At 40.7% G+C, this 18,195-nt stretch overlaps 1 protein-coding gene across 1 annotated transcript in view; it reads right to left on the reverse strand.

Annotated features, from left to right (window-relative positions):
* Window positions 1-7,803: 7,803 nt before the first annotated feature.
* The window catches only part of cpeb3 (cytoplasmic polyadenylation element binding protein 3), a 50,465-nt gene continuing 40,073 nt past the window's right edge, over window positions 7,804-18,195 (reverse strand). The window contains 4 exon segments of the mRNA XM_039784911.1: window positions 7,804-8,183; window positions 9,849-10,030; window positions 10,564-10,678; window positions 13,623-13,741. Of these exon segments, the coding sequence (XP_039640845.1) occupies window positions 7,956-8,183; window positions 9,849-10,030; window positions 10,564-10,678; window positions 13,623-13,741 (644 nt within the window). The 3' untranslated portion in view covers window positions 7,804-7,955.

Consider the following 18,195-nt stretch of genomic DNA (forward strand, 5'->3'; position numbering starts at 1 on the left):
CAGACCAACCTGTTGTCCAGCTTGTAAAACAAGAGCTTGAAATAATCACGCAGCCGTCTCCTGGGCCTTGGCCGTGTGGAAAGCAACAAAATGAAAATTCCCAAACCAGCAAGTGTCAGCAACATCTCTGTTATTAAACGTCGCCAAGGTAACGTGATCTCGTGAAGTGCTGTCCCAATCCCATTTATACCTATCTGAGCCCATGTGGCCTCACACACTCACTCACATAGCACCTGAGATCAATTAAGTCTGTGAGTCCTTAGTCCTCAGGGATCACTTTGGGATTGGGCCATTGATTCAACAAGGTGCTGGAAGTATTCTTTAGAAATGTTGGCCTATATTGATAGGGTCAAACATGGTATTAGTATGGTGTTCCTAATAATCCTTTAGGTGAGTGTATTTCAGTGTAGTCCACTTATAAGATTCCTATTCTTACACCTAGGGGTGTAAATCACACGTTTTATCACAATACAATATTAAATCGATTTTTTGGACAACCATATATTTTGTTAATTGCATAGTCTGCCACGCTACAATTTTAATATGTGTGATTCATTTCAGGGGCCTGTGATATATATATATATATATATATATATGATATACTATGCCCATTCAACAGTCCTTTACAGCTATGTCTATCAACTCACAGAAAGCAACTAAAATATGATTTAACTATTTTATTACTGAGCTCTTCCAGACATTTAAATGCAAAAAATATTTTTAATAAAAAGAATATTCGGTGGCAATTTCAAAATAAAGGCGCATCTTAAAGCTAGGTATCGATATTTTCACTTTGCGTCAATCATATTGGACCATTGAATCGATATTTTGACTACTTACAGCCGCTCTTTATTTTGCAAATTTTTAACCTCTACAATTCTGTGAGAACTGGACGAACCCCATCTGCTGACGATTGTGTGATCCGATGAAAAGCTCCAGAACAGCTTGTGGGGTGGGGGTGGGGGTGAGGGGGGTGGGGGTTGTTTTGTCAAATGCAGAAACGGATCATTAAGGATGCATCATCTGCCTTACCGTCTGAATCTGAAGAATGAATCCATTCCACTGAAAGGACCGATGTAAGCATATAAAAGACAGTAAGCTGCAGAGGGCCATAATGCAAGTTAGTACTGGTCAGCTGTTTTCTAAAGTCTGGTGCATGAGGGACAGAGATGACAGAGATGAAGAGGATGCCATGCAAAAGACCACAAGGTTTCACAGCGTCATACAACTACGTTTAATAAGATTTGCTTATTAGTACAGAAAAAGGAAAAAATGAAGGTGGGAACTACAAACTCTGAAGCAGTAGTAAGCATTAGCAGCATTGAGCTCCATGTTTTCAAATCACAGTTACTGCAAAAAAGTTCAGACCAAGTCAACAATCTCAAAAAAGCCTCGCCACGATAGATCCAGTGTTCAAGTTGGGAAATAAAAACCTAGAAAGTCAAACCACAGGTGCCTTAATAAAAACGAAAACAAATATACGTTACAAAAGTAGTGGGATGTTTGTGGAAAAAAAAGCACATTACCAATCTTTTTTTGTTTTTTTTCATCCATTTTGAGATCACAACATGACGAGACTGACAGTGTTTACCTACCCAGAGAACGCCCATGAAGCAGAAGTGAATATACAGTATACTACCCAAGTCTAGTTACATGAAATACATACGTATATCTATAGAGAGGAATATAGAAAATGGTTGCCATCATCCAAATCATGAGCTTTTTCATTTGCACATACATTTTGCGTTATAGTTTAGGTATAAATTGTTTAAAAAAAAAAAAAAAAAAAAAAAAAAAAAAACGAGGGCCAGGCGATAGATAAATACTTGGTGGTATAGTGGTGAATAATACAGAGCCCTGGGAGAGAGAAAAGTGTTGGACTAAAAGACATGAGGGGGGGTTGCTTTTAGCATCAGCTGTATAAACTGGTAGAAAAGGGCCAAAGGCCAGCCAGAAAGAACATTCTCACATGAGCACTGAAGTCCCTTTTTGGATGAAAACAGGAAGGGACGTCAAAAACACTTCGGCCTAGATTAAATAAACCGTCCAACATTTTGGGAAATATGCTTATTCACTGTCTTATTGAGACTTAGATGAAAATAAAAAAAATGCCACACTGTGTAGTAAAGAAGCTTCAGCCTTAAGCCAGTTAGCTTAGATTAGCATGAACAGAGCAAACAGCTAGCCTGGCTCTGTTAATAGGTTACAAAATCTGCCTAGCAGCACCTCTAAAGCTGATTAATTAGCTAGCTAACACATTTGCTCTCGTTTGTGAAAATTTGTACTGAAACAAAAGTGTAAAAAGACAAGTTGCGTTAGCGTTATCACTCTTGGACAAAACGCCAGGAAGTCACTGCTCCCGACCAAGAAATAGTCTTACACTGCAACGTGACGCTTTTACATTTTGGATTTTGATTGGAATAAACAAAAGAGATCCGCTTCGGTGCTGATTGTGTTACCTTTGGACCCAGCTGTGCTAGCTGTTTCCCCGTTTCCAGTCTTTATGCTAAGCTAACTGGCTGCCAACTGTAGCTTCAAATTTAACTACAGCCAACTAATTATCTTTAGCCTAGCATAAAGGAGACAGGGAGTAAATAGCTAGCTCGGGGTCAGCCCTATGTTCCCTCATCCCTATGTTCCCACATTTCTAAGAAATGTTTTTCACTGAAAATTAAGCCCAATGCTCCCACAGCCGTATGTTCCCACATTTCTAAGATTTTTCTTAAAATTAGGCCCTATGTTAGGGATAGGGTTACATTCCATCTGTAGTTCATTGCTACTGGACAATAGGTTGGGTGTAATTGGCTACCAAATTGGGAGAAAGGGGAATACAATCTGATACAAATTCATGAAAAAGGAAACATGGGAACATAGAGCCTAATTTTGGAAAAACATCTTAGAAATGTGGGAACATAGGGAACATAGCTAGCTAGCTCCCGCTAGCTTGGCTCGGTTCCGAAAAGCACCTCTAAAGCTCACTAATTTAAACGTTATATTTTGTTTCTTTAATCTTCACGCAAACAAAACTGTAAAAAAAACAAACATATGAGCTGTAGTTTTACAGGGGGTTATGTAGCAGGGTGCTAACGCTAGGCTAAGCTAAAAGTCTCCTTGCTTTAGCTTTGTATACCATACAGACAGGACAGCGGCGTTAATCTTCTCATTTACGTTAACTCTTGGAAAGAAGGAATAATAAGACTATTTCCCAAAATGTCAAACTTCTCTTTTTAAGGCAAATGTAGGATTTAAAAAAAACAAATAGTACAAAAACAAATCAAAAGTTTTGGGGGGGGGGGAACACACTTCAGACCATTGCCTCCTATGAATAACTAAGATTCTACAGTTACACATGCTCTTTCCAAACTTTGTATATTACACAGTGAATCTCTACATTTACATTCATACTTAAATACAATCACACTGGTGCACTCTGCAGGGACCGGACCTACTACAAAGACGAGGATATGACATGGCTGTTGAATATTTCACGTGAGGAAATGTTGCTTTCCACTGCACAAAGTGAGGACAGGTTATTGTAGAGTTAGTGGTAATAGTAATAGTAGTAGCAGTAGTAGTAGTAGTAGTAGTAGTAGTAGTAGTAGTATGGGAGTAGCAGAAGCAATATGTATATGGTCAGTGGTGTAGTCCATCTTCCACAATTACATCACAACATACCGCATGTATGCTCCATTCTGCCATTTTTATTTTATTGCCCATTCATTCGTTTACATTGCGAATCACTTAAACATCACCAACCACCAATCTGCTGTTTGTGAATAGTTTTTTTTTTTTCTCCGAAGATCCTTTTTCACACTAATGTGAGCAACATCAGCGAGTTAACACATAAAGCTTAGCATTTCAAGAATCGAGACACTTTAGTAACAATATTACCAAGTTTTTTTTTTTCAGCTTCAACAAATGAAAAAAGTGAACAAACGGAAAAGAAAAAAAAAATCTTTTTAAGAATTAGCATCATAAAATTAATTTATTCCAAGTAAAAATACAAAATAATATTAATGACATTGACGAGATATGAAAGTCTCCCCCAGAAATAACTATTAATGGTTGAGAAATAAGTCCTGTTAAGAAAAGAAATATACGAAATAAAAATGAAAATATGTAAATATGTTTGAAATTCTTTTCCTTTTTAGCAAAACTTTCTAAAAAATAATGAAATCTTTTTTTCTCAGTACAAAGGCTACATTACTACTGGAAGGTACTAGCAGGTCGAGTAGGTAAATACACAGTAGAAAATGATTTTAGTGAATCACAATGCTTGCAATGAAAATAATTCTGCAATAAAGATTTATGCCTTTTTTTTCTGGTTTTCTTCTTTTCTACAAACAGTACAAACAGTATTGCACATTACAACAAAGAATCAAGGTTCTTAGCCTTTAAAAAAATGGGACTAGTTCAAGTCTTGCGTGAATAGAAGGCCACCAGTCAAATGATGCACCTTGGGGGCTTTCGATCAAGTTACAGGTGAAAACACGTGTGTCTGTTTCGTGTTAAAAAATAACATTCTTGTCTCTCTATCTCCAGCTGTTGAGTGACTCTCACAAGTCTCTTTTTTTTTTTTTTTTTTTTTAGGTTTTCCTCCCGACCACGTCAGGCTAACAAATCAGTTTTTTTTTTCTTTTTTACAAAAAAAAAATAAAGAAAAGAAAAAGGGAGCACATACTTTTAGGAAACATAAAAAACTTCTCTTAAAAAAATAATGAACAGAAGATCTCTTTCACAACTCTGGTCAGCATAGTTAATGATTGATTATAAATATACAAAAAACGTGGGAAATATGTTCAGTTTTCTCTCTGAGCACCTGATACGGGTTTTTTCTTCCTAAGGATGTTTCGAAACCAATTCGACCAGTGGGACGCTCACCCTTTCCGTCCACTGTAACAAAGCGGACCGCACGCTCACTGACTACATCATTATATTAGTTATAAAGCTCTAGCTCCTTCAGTTGTTGTCTTTTTCAAAAAAATAAATTCTTAAAATAAAAGCAAATAAGCATGATAAAAAATAAAAAGAAAATCAACCATCTGTTAAATCATTTCTCTTGATTAAATTAATATATATATATATATTTTTTTTTCATCTGAATAAACTTACTTAGAAAATATCAGTTTCTCTCCTATTATATTTCAAAATTGAGGTATTGCAAAAGATCTTTTCAGTCAGAAAGCACGCTTTATCGTCTCTTTTTGTTGTTGTTGTTGTTGTTGTCGTCTTTTAACAAAAAGAGCTGCTGACCGTCGAAAACTGTTTCGGATACAAAGAGTAGTGCATAACAAATAGCTATCATAGAGAAGGAACAAACATAGAAAACCTGTCTGGGCGGGGAAAGAAATGTCACAAAAACACCCAGAATTCACTTTCATAGGGATACTTATTATTACTCATGGTTAGCCTCTTCTTCTTCTTTCTTCCTACCAGTAAAAAAAGTATATTCTGCTTAGTTTCAATTAGCTTTTTTTTTTTTTATATCTTGGACAACAAAAACATCTATTCTAAAGCAAAAAAAAAATCAGTTTGCGACTAAAATGAGAGAGGAAAGGGGCCGCGGGGCGCCAGCACGGGACAATCACAACTCACGGACGAAAAAAAAAAAAAAGGGGACACACATTAACTTGCAATGATGTAGGATCCCGTTCGGATTGTCCACAAAACTGCTAAAACCAGTGTAACTTGCCCCCAACCCCACCACACCCCCAAACCAGAGCCGCCCTGTCTTCAGCAGCCAATACGTTTTTTTATAATTTTCGATGCCTCCCTCCCTCCGTCCCCACCCACCCAATGCTGTTTGAACTGCGCACCATAACTTTTTGATAAAAAACTAAAAAGATATATATAGGCTATGTCCACCTTTTTTTCTTTTTAAGCAGGTCCATTACTTCAAGCTTTGCAGGAAAAAAAAAAATAATCTGGATAAATATGGTAACCCCAGCTTGCACATCTGCATGTTCTGGCAATGTCATCCCCCCATTCCCATCCCACCCCACCCCAGTGAGAGCATGTGCAGAGAGCTCAGTTTATCAACCTCAAGTCTCCAGTAGCTTCAATGTTGCCCCCAATTCCTCTTCCCGTCTGCCCTCTTTCCCCATCTAACCGACTGCTCCTTCAGTCCCTCTCTGCAGGTGGCTGTCGGCTCGGCGTGCTAGGTGCTCTGTTAAAAGTCCAACACGTGAGCTCTTTGGTTGCATTCTGAGACGTAAACGTGCGCTTTTTTTATTTTGTTTTTTTCGTCAACGGTGGAACAAATTAAAGAGAAAAAAAAAATAAAAATAAAAAGACCTCAGTTTTCAGTTTTAAGCTCACATTGTTGCGTCTTCTCTTCGGATCAGACTCTGTGTTTGTAGGCCTGTTTGTGTGCGTAAGAAAGACAGCCGTCCGCGCGTGTGTGTGTGTGTGTGTGTGTGTGTGTGTGTGTGTGTGTGTGTGTGTGTGTGTGTGTGTGTGTGTGTGTGTGTGAAGTTGCACAGGAAATCTATGTAAGTAATGGAGAAAATTTAAAACATAGACAGTTACAAAAAAATTTTTTAAATGGTAATCCTACATTTAATTGGATTTGTGATTATTATGGTTGTTTTTCCCCCCCCTCCCTCCCCTGTCGTCTGGTTGTGTTCACTGCCTGGTTTTGTGCAGGAACTGTCTGCTCTGGCCGCCACCGTGATTCCTTTTGACTAGTCCTCCCCCAACCCCCGTTTCCGTCCAGTTTCGTGCGAGTCGAACGTACGTCTATAGTGTGTTGTGCAAACATGGGCAGAATCGAATAGTAGACATGATACTGAAAAGTCTATTGCATGCAGCAACCTGATTGAAATAAACATGCAGTTATGGGCTCTCCCCCCCCCCCGACCCCCACAAAAGGTTGCCATCGTCCACCTTCCCCCTATGATAGCTCGTCATCCTCCAACACCAGGTGCTTCTCTTGATCGGTTAGTCGTTATTTTACACCCTAGCCTGAATAAAGTACGTATGGTATCCGTTTATACCATGGATTTAGCAGCAAAGCTATTGCAGCATTACATTTACATAACACTAAAAAATAATGTTAATATAAAAATAAAGAACCTAGAACTCAAAAAGCAAACTAATCTGATTGCGCGTATGAGGTATTAATATTCAGTCAAAATTGAGAGTGAATATAGCCGTGTTATTTTTATTTTTTTTTACTCTGGGCGATACGGGCCCACACTACTGGATAGCTGTTAAGTCTTGCTACATCTTATGCCACCTATTTAGCTTTTTCTGTACGCGTTAATTTCATTTGCCTTTGGTAATTATTTTTGTGTAATAGTAGGGGCGATATAACTACAGCTTTTGAAAATAAGTGCATGCTCCTTTTACATCAAATTTAAATTATCTATACATGTATAGATAAGTACAAAACAAAAAAATATATATACCTTTTTTTTTTTTTTTTTTTTAAATATTCCTATGGTCCCACACCTCTTTCTCAGTGAGGAGGGGTCCAACAGGACGTACCACACCAACCCAGTCAACAGAACGGGGAACTGAAAATGAGACAGGTGTCCTACATCCCATCCTATGTGTGTGTGTGTGTGTGTGTATGTCTGTGTGTCTGTGTGTGTGTGTGTTTAGTGAGATTTTGTGCCAAAGTGCAATTTCTAAGCTGATAGACGTTCGCATTTCATTTTCCCCCACAATGCTTCATCAGAGGGGAACCATAGACTGAATGAGTTCAGAGCCATGTGGGATGAAGAGAGTCCCATCTATTTGACCGTATCCTTTCCGCTTATTTTCATGAGGTGTTTGTGGGGAGCAGGGCGGAGTGGGGGGGGGGGGGAGTGTGTGTGTGTGTGTGTGTGTGTGTGGGGGGGTGTTGCAGCGCTGTCCGAGCCTGTAGGGTAGGAGGGGTTTTTTTTTTCTTCTATTTTTAGGGGTCGGGTGTGGGTTCACCGGGGGGGCAGGGCTGACTCGGGGACCCCCCCTCAGCTCCAGCGGAAGGACACGTGTCGAGGGCGGTCGCCGCCCTCCTTCACCAGTGGCTTGTGAAACTCTCGGCCCGCGCGCGAGTGGATGCTGGCCCAGCAGTACTCGCAGTAGTACTGCAGGCAGGTGACGTTGGCACAGAAGAAGGGGGCGAACTTCCCCCCGCAGCGCGCCCCCTGGCACTCGTCGCACATCTGGTCGTCCAGGACGTACGGCTTCACCTCCACCTGGGGGAGAAGGGAGAACGAGAGGCGGCGTCAAAAGTCTGCTCTCGGCCAGAATCGGAAGTCAGAAACAATACACGTAAAAGAAACGGTAACATAAACAGACAAATACTGCATGTACGATGCAAGTGTTTTACCGATAAGAAAAGACGGCTGTACGGTTTAGTGCAAAGATGTTGAGGAATGTGCAAAAGGTTCAGCAGATATATAGTAGTCTGTGCAATTTGTTTGTGCACAGTTCAACACGTGTTTATTTGCACCTCAGTCACCTTGTTATGCCCACTGCTACAGGAACATTTAATTTGAAAAAAAAAAAAAAAAGGTAGATTATTTATCTGGTATCTTCTTCTTCTTTATGCCAGACTAATACACTGCAAAACCAACACGAATAGTATGTAAATATGTGCTGAAATAACAGCTGTTGTCGATGGAGGTGCGTCAGCGCCTTCAAACGGTTATCCACAAACCTGTGCAAATTTCCAAAACCAAACCGGGCTAGACTGAGGCAGGTATCCTTCCGTCCACCAGTGAAAATGACTCTGACCGCTAAGCCGGGAGACAAGAAATGAGAGCTCAGTCGCCATGGAGACGCCTCAGAGCATGAGTTGGCAGGGGTGGATGCTAACCACAAAATGAAAGGTTATTAAATCCTTCAACAGTAGCCCTCTCCGCCAAACTCTGCAACGACTTCCACTGCTGGGAGCAACAACCTCACACAAGACAAATAAGAAGACGGCCAGGCAGAGACAGCAACGCTGCCGAGCCATTAGACGCCGATGTCAACTCAGTGGACATAAAAGCCGACCGGGGGTAATGAGCTTCTATGTCCTATCATCAAGAGCCATTTACAGTTAATGGAATTGTGGATGCGAGAAAAGAGAAAATAAGAAAGAAAAAGTGGCAAAACAGGCATCCTTGTACCATAACCAAAACTTTAAACTCAAACTAACAGAATCTCGAGGATGTCCCCCACTTACTGCAATGAACATAGATTCTTTTAAGTGTTCATTTTCAAAGAAATGCTGTAAAAATCAATTGCTGACATCTGAAAAAAAACAGTTCTCCACGGTATACATCAAAAGGGCTAATTAGTTGCCTTCCTAAATGTTTTTTGGTTTTTCTTTAACTTGTTTTTGAATTCCACAGAGCTCCATTCATAATTAAGCTTGCTAAACCCACCCCCACTGAAGATCAATGGTGATAGCTGAGGTGGGGTGGACTGCCCCGCCCTACAGAGGCTCGGCTCACTGGCTGACAACCAGTCTCTCTTGGTCACGATCTGTCCCGCTGCAATTGGCCGTCGTGCCTAAAATAACCAGGCTGCAGCACACACCCCCGAGTGGATAAACACGTATAGGGAACTACTATAATTAAACCAACCCTATGGGTCTACAACTTGAAACATCTGTCGGTGACTCCGGCAGCCAAAGGCCATGGTGATTGCACAGCCGTGCTTTGGCTTTTTTTTTTTTTTACGTTATTGTAGGCTGTGCTGAGTCTGAAAAAGCCGGCTGTAATGAAAGCTCTGCCACACGGGAGAGGGCTCAGGCAGAGTTCAGCTCTGCAGCACGCCATAGGAATGCCTGCAAAAAAAAAAAAACCTCAGCTGTGGCGGAGACCGCTGCTTTCTGTCGGGATGTTGTGAATGGAGCGCATGAACTCGCTCACCCTTTTGTCGATGTCATTGTGCTGCAGCTGAACGAAGCGAGCGCTGATGGCGGCGATGTAGCTCTGCTGATTGGAGAAGGCCACGCGGCCCGCGCCCTTCGGGTATTTGAGCTCGGGGTCAGTGTCGATGCCGGCGTAGCAAACACCTCCGTACAGCCGGTCCATGATCATCGCCAGCTCCACTGGAGAGAAGAAGGAGTGGAGAAAACATAAAAGGAAGGGAGATGATTAATGCTCCAGCCATGTTTTTTTTTTTTTTTAGTAAGTTAAAGACCATGTTGGCACTTCTTTTGTCCTCAAAATTGAAAGCCTTCAGCCTCTCTTAAAAACAAAGTGAAAGGTTTCACTTGGACTTTTGTCATTGCTGCTGGTATTAGGTGATGTAAAAATCTACCCTACTGCACTATTCATCAGAGCGGCGGTCTCAAACTGCCGGTATAATTAGTCGGGGTCACATTGCAGACCAGCCAGGCATGTTTATCCCAAGAACAGAAAAACCGAGCCTTCCATTACACCATGAATTCTTAACATGACGACCACTTGGCTCGCTTCCTGGAAACCCAAGTAGCGGATGGCTTTCTCACAGGGACAACTTTCATTATAGCCTCCAGCCTCCGTGCTCCATGCCAGCCAACGGTACTAAGCCAATTTGGAGGCTTTTTGGGGGATCGCAAAAAAAATTAAAATAAAAAGATATTCTATTAATATTAGCTACCTGCACGCAGGGGCCGCGGCACACCTCCAACAAAGATGGTCTTGCGGGGGTCCAGAGGCTGGGAGCCGTCCATGACAAAGTCACTGTCGCTCAGGTTCCAGGGACGGATCTGGACCTGCGTTAAGAAAGAAGTAAAAAATGTGGTCGATTAGAAGGCAATGTACATACATACATACATACATACATATATATATATATATATATATATACATACATACATACATACATACATACATACATATACATACATATATACATATATATATATACATACATATATATATACATACATATATACATATATATATATACATACATATATATACATATATATATATACATATATATATATATATATATACATACATATATATATATATACATATATATATATATATATATATACATACATACATATATACATATATATATATACATACATATATACATATATATATATATATATATATATATATATATATATATATATATATATATATATATATATATATATATATATATATATATATATATACACACATATATATATATATATATATATATATATATATATATATATATATATATATGTATATATATATATATATATATATATATATATTCATGCTCCCCAGACCATGTATCCTAATGACTTTGGTGATCCCCTTTTACCTTTTTTAAAGCACCATCATCAGGTCAAACTTTCAATTTGTCCAATACTTTAGTTTGGCACTAGACCATCAAAACTACTTTTCGGACACACTAAGCTGTAATTTTCACTTCGCTTTCTGAGAGCATCCTTGCCGTTTTAAGACACGTAACCATGGTAACCCCTGCCGACCTCCGCTCTAGTGGCATCGCCAGATAATGCTTAAATTACTGAAAGATTAAATATGTAGAAATGTAAATTAGAGCGTTATTACTGTTACAGAGCTGCTTGGTTTCTGTCTGTTATAAACATTGTTGTTACTACCGAATTGCATAGTGGGATATTTATGCCGGCGCAGTGTCCAGTAATGCATTCTGTAATATTTTACAGGAAATAATATGCCATTTTCATACTAAGGTACATTTCATACAAAAACATCGCATGTTAGTATGGCATTTTGGCCATTGTAAACCATATACCTGCTAAACATAAAAGGCTAGCGTTGTCATTGCGAGGATGTTAGCATGCTGACGTGAGCATTTAGCATATAGCACCAATGTGCCAAAGTACAGCCTCACAGAGCTGCTAGCATGGCTACGGACTCTTAGTATTGTTACCTCAACCAAGGAGGTCATGTTTTCAGTGAGGTTTGTCGGTCTGTCAGCAGGATTACAGAAAAACTACTGGCCTGATTTCAATGAAACTTGATGAAAGGGTGTAGCATGGGCCAAGGAGGAACCCATTACATTTTGGAGTGAAACCGAATCTCAGTGCGGACACACAAATTATATTTCACTTTCATTAACATTGAGAGATAGGGCATTTGTGTTGCATTCATGTGGTTTTGGAATAATTGGAAATAAATACTTCCCGACTAGGAAAATCCACGTGAAACATTAGTCAGAACTTTGACATGACAGGGCATGCCTTTGCGAAGGTCTGCGATCTCCAAGTGCCCTTCTAGTTTTCTTAAAGCGCCCATATTATGCTCATTTTCAGGTTCATAATTGTATTTTGAGGTTGTACCAGAATAGGTTTAGGCCTACATGGTTTAATTTTCAAAAAACACCATATTTTTGTTGTACTGCACTGCTCCTCTTTTCACCCTGTGTGTTGAGCTCTCTGTTTTAGCTACAGAGTGACATATCTCCCTTCTGTTCCATCTTTGTTGGCAGTCGCGCATGCGCAGTAGCTAGGTAAGGATCACATCAGCTAGCTGTTTCTCTAACTTCAGTCGGTACAAGGCAGGATTAGCCGGGAGAATTCTTCTAAACGAGGGCGCGCTTTCAACTTTGCGTGGAATACCTGCAGAACAGGGACATGTAAGTAGTTCTTTTGTAGATTATGGTGAACTAGTGTATGTTGTAGCAGTGTTTTGCCATTGAGAACGAGGTAGCATGCTAGCGCTAGCATGCTAGCGGTTAGCCACCTCGTCTCGGCTTCTGACGTAGAAAGCCCTGCCAGCTTTGAACAGCTCACCCGGAGACTGAAGGCAGAAGACTAGAGATGCACCGATAGGCCGGCCGGTCACCAGAATTGGCCGGTTTTCACATGCTCGGCCATGACCGGCGACCGGCAGGTCAGTCTGACCTGCCGATTTCATGCCACGCATGCACACACGGACGCAACAGCACAGTCTCTTTTTCCTTTCTCTCAACTTTTCCGCCGTTTATCGCTCGCGGCGTGAAGCGCGTGTCCGCGCTATTCTCGCACATGTAGGGAACATCATGAATGAACCTGCAACATGTCAGCTGTTAGGAAATTCTTCAGCATGTGTGCAGAAGATAACTAGTTTGCAATATGCAACACCTGCAAGGAAAAAGTAGGGCGTGGAGGCACGACCCCAAAAACCCCAAATCACATTTTTTTAGTTGGATATTGGATGTGAAAAGAAGGAAATGGTTCTAGCATTGCACTTTAGATGTGTGTGAATTCCCTACACAAGGAGTAATTGATATAGTTCTATTTTATAGTGATCCATATCTGTTTTTTCTATTTCTATTTTCTATGTTCTGTGCAAAATGTTCTATTAAAGAAAACATAGAAAATAAATATTTGTGTGTGCTGAAAAGTGGTTCGAAAAAATGAAATCGGAATCGGCTAAAATCGGTATCGGCTGGCCTAACTCGGCCTAGAAAGTTGTAATCGGTGCATCTCAACAGAAGACATTCAGAAACCACCAGAGACACAAAATAACACCCCAAATCCCAGAAAAAGTGATTCTTTTCATAATATGGGCACTTTAAATATTTCAACTGTATTCTTATTGTTTAGTGTACAATTTATGTGATTGGATTCTGAGTAATTGTGTGTCCTAAAAAAACATCTGCAGTTTTGGACAGATAAGGGGAATAAGCTGGACACGTGAAGACCCAAATCTACTACTACTCCATGAATGTCGGGCGCTTACCGGTTTGTCTTTGATGGTGGGACTGGACACACACAGGTAGAGCTTTCCATCCTCCTCGATGCAGGCGTCGATCAAGGCCTGGACAGAAGTCTCTTCCTGGAAGAGCAGGAAGGCGTATCCTGGAAAGAAGAACAAATTGGGATTTTAGGGAAGGAAAAAAAAAAAGAAGATATTTTCTAACAAAATGTACATCTGTTGCATTTAAACAGTCATACGCTTGTGACCATGTTGCTTTAAACTCTGTCCTCAGGGCAACAATTCATAAACATTGGGAGTATTTTCCATAGAGTCTACATTGTACAAGTCACAATCTCATGACTAACCCCCATACTTTTTTCCGCCTTTTATTTATTCATAGTTTCAGACTTCCTCTTCACGCAGGGATACGACCCTGTGGCCTGCTCTTCTGTCCTCATTTGCCGCGTCGAATGAAACTCTACAGCCGGCACCTTGCTGCCTGCGCCACTTCAGATTAAATGGCTAACAGAGTGCTCCACTTCGAAAGGAACCGTGCAAAATCGACCAGCCTGACACACTGCAGATCTTCCCTCAGAGTGGGTTCAGGTAGAGCAAGTTTGGAGATGTCTAAGCGAGGCAGAAAGAAATTCAGACAGTCACTCTGCACTTCTGAATTATTTAGCATTGAGAGCAGAGACCTTATCCGAGGTCAGAGCTATTAAGCCGTTTTTTGGGGGGGAGTGGGTGGGGGGGACCTAAAAAAATAACAACAACTCAGTGGACCTTTTTCACAGCAGACATTTTGTCTTGTCATAGTAGGAAAAGCACAGCTGAAATTGATAACCTTAGTATCCCAGTAAGCCATTTCAGTGAGTCAGCATGCACAATACCAGGGGCCTCTCCCAAGTGGAATGCAGCCATCAGTAATGGTTTTGAATACACCTGTGCTTTTCCTACTATGACATGTCAACATGTCTGCCGTGAAAAAGGTCTATAGGGTACAATACATCCATCACACAATGCTACAGGGGTTTGGCGAGCAATTGGGATCTGATTTATACTGAGAAAGGACAAAGAAACAAAGAGCACAGATCCACTTTTTGACAGCCAAATAATAAAAACGCAATACTCGGCCAATAGAGACGAGGGGGAGTATATTTGCAATACCGTGAAAAGCAGCAGATATTGGTGCGCACAGGCATCTCTCAGTGGGTTGTAAATGATTAGAGTAAATTGCCCTGGTTATGTTAGCTGAAGCCCAGCACCACCTGTGGCACCCATGAGTCAGGGGAATATGAGCTGCTGTCTGAGTGGAGGCGAGTGGGATTGGTAGATATGCACAAGTACACACGCACACGCGCGCACACACACACACACACACACACACACGCCCGTTTTCTCAGTTTCACCCTCGCACACACAACCTAAGATGCATACGCATGCACTTACGCAGACAAATGCACATGTAAAAAAAAGTGAAATGTGCAACTGTCATGTTTCACTTGTAACATTCCTGAGTGGAGTTGCTGCAGATGAGATGAGGGGAAAGAGGAGAAAAAGAGCCTGACTCGGCAGACCTAGTCAACTGTGGTATGTGCATAGGTCTGAGCAAGAGTCTCAGGGCAGGGAGGGAGGAAGGGTGTGAGCGTGTGCCGCTGTAGAAAGGGTGGGGATAAAAGAAAAAGGCAGTGAGCGTCAAGGTGGAATGAAAAAAAAAAAAAAAAAAGCAGGTGCGTAAGCAGGCGAACGTGTCCTCGAAACAGCTGCTGCTCTGAAAGTGGCTTTTGTCTGCGTGTGTGACTGTGTGGCCGTACGTGTGTGACCTGCCACAATGACGGGACGTGTTGTCTTTCTGACATTCGCATCCATATCAGCAAAACAATTCTGCAGATCAGGAAGTGGTCTAAAGAAGCTTCAATGTTACACAGGGGTAACCCCGAATAGTCAAGACGAGACGGTCTATCATCTTCATAGGAACGACTCTTTGTACTTTCGTTCTAACTTCCGACTTTCAGGCTTTTTATTTTTTTAGCTATGGGATATATAATTTGTAAATAAGAACGTGGATAACGTTAGAGATAGTAAGATGCTTGCTTCCGTTGCATTTCTAACGTTTTATTTCTGTGATTCACTGCTTTGTTCTTACACCACTCGCTCTCTTCAGTCCCTCTCTAGCTAGTGTTACAATCTGATGACTTTGAAGGGTTATTAGACCCTGCATGTGCACAGATTAGTGGACAAATGTGAAATAGGATCCAAACACAGCATTTCTAATGGCGTCCACCAAACAAAAAACCCTAATTGAATTAGAGCTTAAACCTTTAGTCAGTTAATTAAGTGGATATATGGAAAATATATCAGCAACTGCTTTGAGAATTGTTCATTTTTCCAGGCATAAATGCAACACGTTAACTGGTTCCAGCTTCTTGAATATATATGTCAAGTATGTTTTGATTTGAAACTGCTTTTCCTATTATATTTTTTACAAAAAGCCATTGGAAGACATCACTTTGGGCTCCGGGAAATTGTAATGGGCATTGTTCACTATTTTCTTTGACGACTAATCTACGATTCAAGAAAACAAACATCAGACCAGTAGACATTATAAATTGTTGTTAGTCGCAGCCCTAAAATCTATACATCAAGGACCATTGATAGTTAAGGGAATTTTGGACGCAGAGGAAATAGGAAATAAGAATAGCCATACGGATATAAACCCTAACTATGAACTCAAGAATGTGCTCTGCTTGTGCCACACATCCAGTGGTCTGCAATGGGTTTTATTAGGTGTTAATTCTGCCAACATAAATCTATTTACAGCCTAAAATAAAATAATGACCACCATAATTACCTCACTTAATAGGCTGCTAAGTACTACACGAGGCCCCCAAGGTAAATGAACGTGTCAACAACAGAAAATAAAACATAATAACTGCAACAATGACAGTAAGAAAAAAAGGCAGCGAGTATGGAGAAGCAGGTCTGCGTGTACTCGAGAGGACTGAAACTCTGAAAGTGATGACAACATGGACACCATAATTATGAATTTTATATTATGTCCCTTTTGGATCGATATCAGATTCTACGGCATGCTAACACATTAGCATATACACGGTTGAATGATTGTAGTATTATGCAAAGTAACCACAGAGGCTCTTACTAATTAAAAGTTTTTTTAGCAGTTGTTATTATGAGCCTTGTAAAGTCAAGTAACAGGCTAATAACCTTGGTGTGGATATGTATATATGTATGTGGAAATGTTTTCTCTAATAACAAGCTGTACCATCACGGGGCAAACTAAAATATTCACAATGCAAAACTAATATTGCAATCGGCTGCTTTAAGTGACCCGGCTAATCGCTGTCTTTTTGTAACTGGTCAACACGGAGCCAGATAACCTCTGGCCCAGCCGCAAAAGCAAATATGGAATAAAGAGGATTTTGTGCATCGTCATCTTTGTCCAAGTGCCTCGTCATCACCTGACATAAGACGCCTGTCTCGATGTTGCTGGGTTACATAAAGAGGGTTTGTCATTGGGAAAAAAATCATGTGGTTCAGCTCTGACATCCACCCCCAGAGAAAAAAACAACTGCAGTCTTACACACACACACACACACACACACACACACACACACACACACACACACACACACACACACACACACACACACACACACACACACACACACACACACACACACACACCACACACACACACACACACACACACACACACACACACACACACACACAGAGCATGAAACGGCCGAGATAGCCAGCAGCTCATACAGTCTGAAGGAGGGAACAGCGTGTTCCATGACCCAGGGCGGGAGAGAGAGAGAGAGAGAGAGAGAGAGAGAGAGAGAGAGAGAGAGAGGGGGGTGAGACAGATGGAAAGAGAGGGGGGGGAAGTGAGAAAAGGTAGGCAGAGAAGGAGAGAAGCAGCATGAAGGAGTGCCATACAAACAGAGAGTTTGAGGGCATGGGGAGCAGGAGCAGCACAGAGACCGACGCAAAGCTGCTACTTTAACTGTTAGAAAGTGACTAGTTACAAAGTGACCAAACTGAATCAAGAGGCCTGGACAGTCAGACAGTCAATATTTTCCATGTGTTGAACTCAGTTTCACAGTGAAAGTAGTGTAAAATCCCAGGGTTGACTGCTATGACATCCCTCAAATATGTAAAGTTGAACATTATAAGTGAGGACGCTAAACTTCATGTCTGACTGTAATAGAAATCAGTGTTATTAGTGGAATAAAAAAAAAAAAATATATATATATATATATATGAACTAATTCATGCCAATAGACTGCATTCCAGTTCAATTTTGCACAATATAATTGGAATATCATAAACATTTGAATACATCTGCTTTTATGTGTTTTTAAAGTCACTGACTTGTGTCGTATCAAATTGTACTGTCCTGTTCCATCAGGGCCCATTATGTCTTTATGATCTATAGCCTGAACAGCAGATACACAAAGGAGATACTCAATTTCAGTCAGTGTGTGCATAGTAGAATGAATTCTGGCACGGCCTCGCATTAAAGCAGACTCTACCAGATTCCATAGGGCTCTATGCCACTTTAATATTTAGTCCGAACGGTGCTGAGGAT

Source organism: Perca fluviatilis, chromosome 19, assembly GCF_010015445.1.
Source record: "Perca fluviatilis chromosome 19, GENO_Pfluv_1.0, whole genome shotgun sequence".
NCBI classification, from domain to species: domain Eukaryota; kingdom Metazoa; phylum Chordata; class Actinopteri; order Perciformes; family Percidae; genus Perca; species Perca fluviatilis.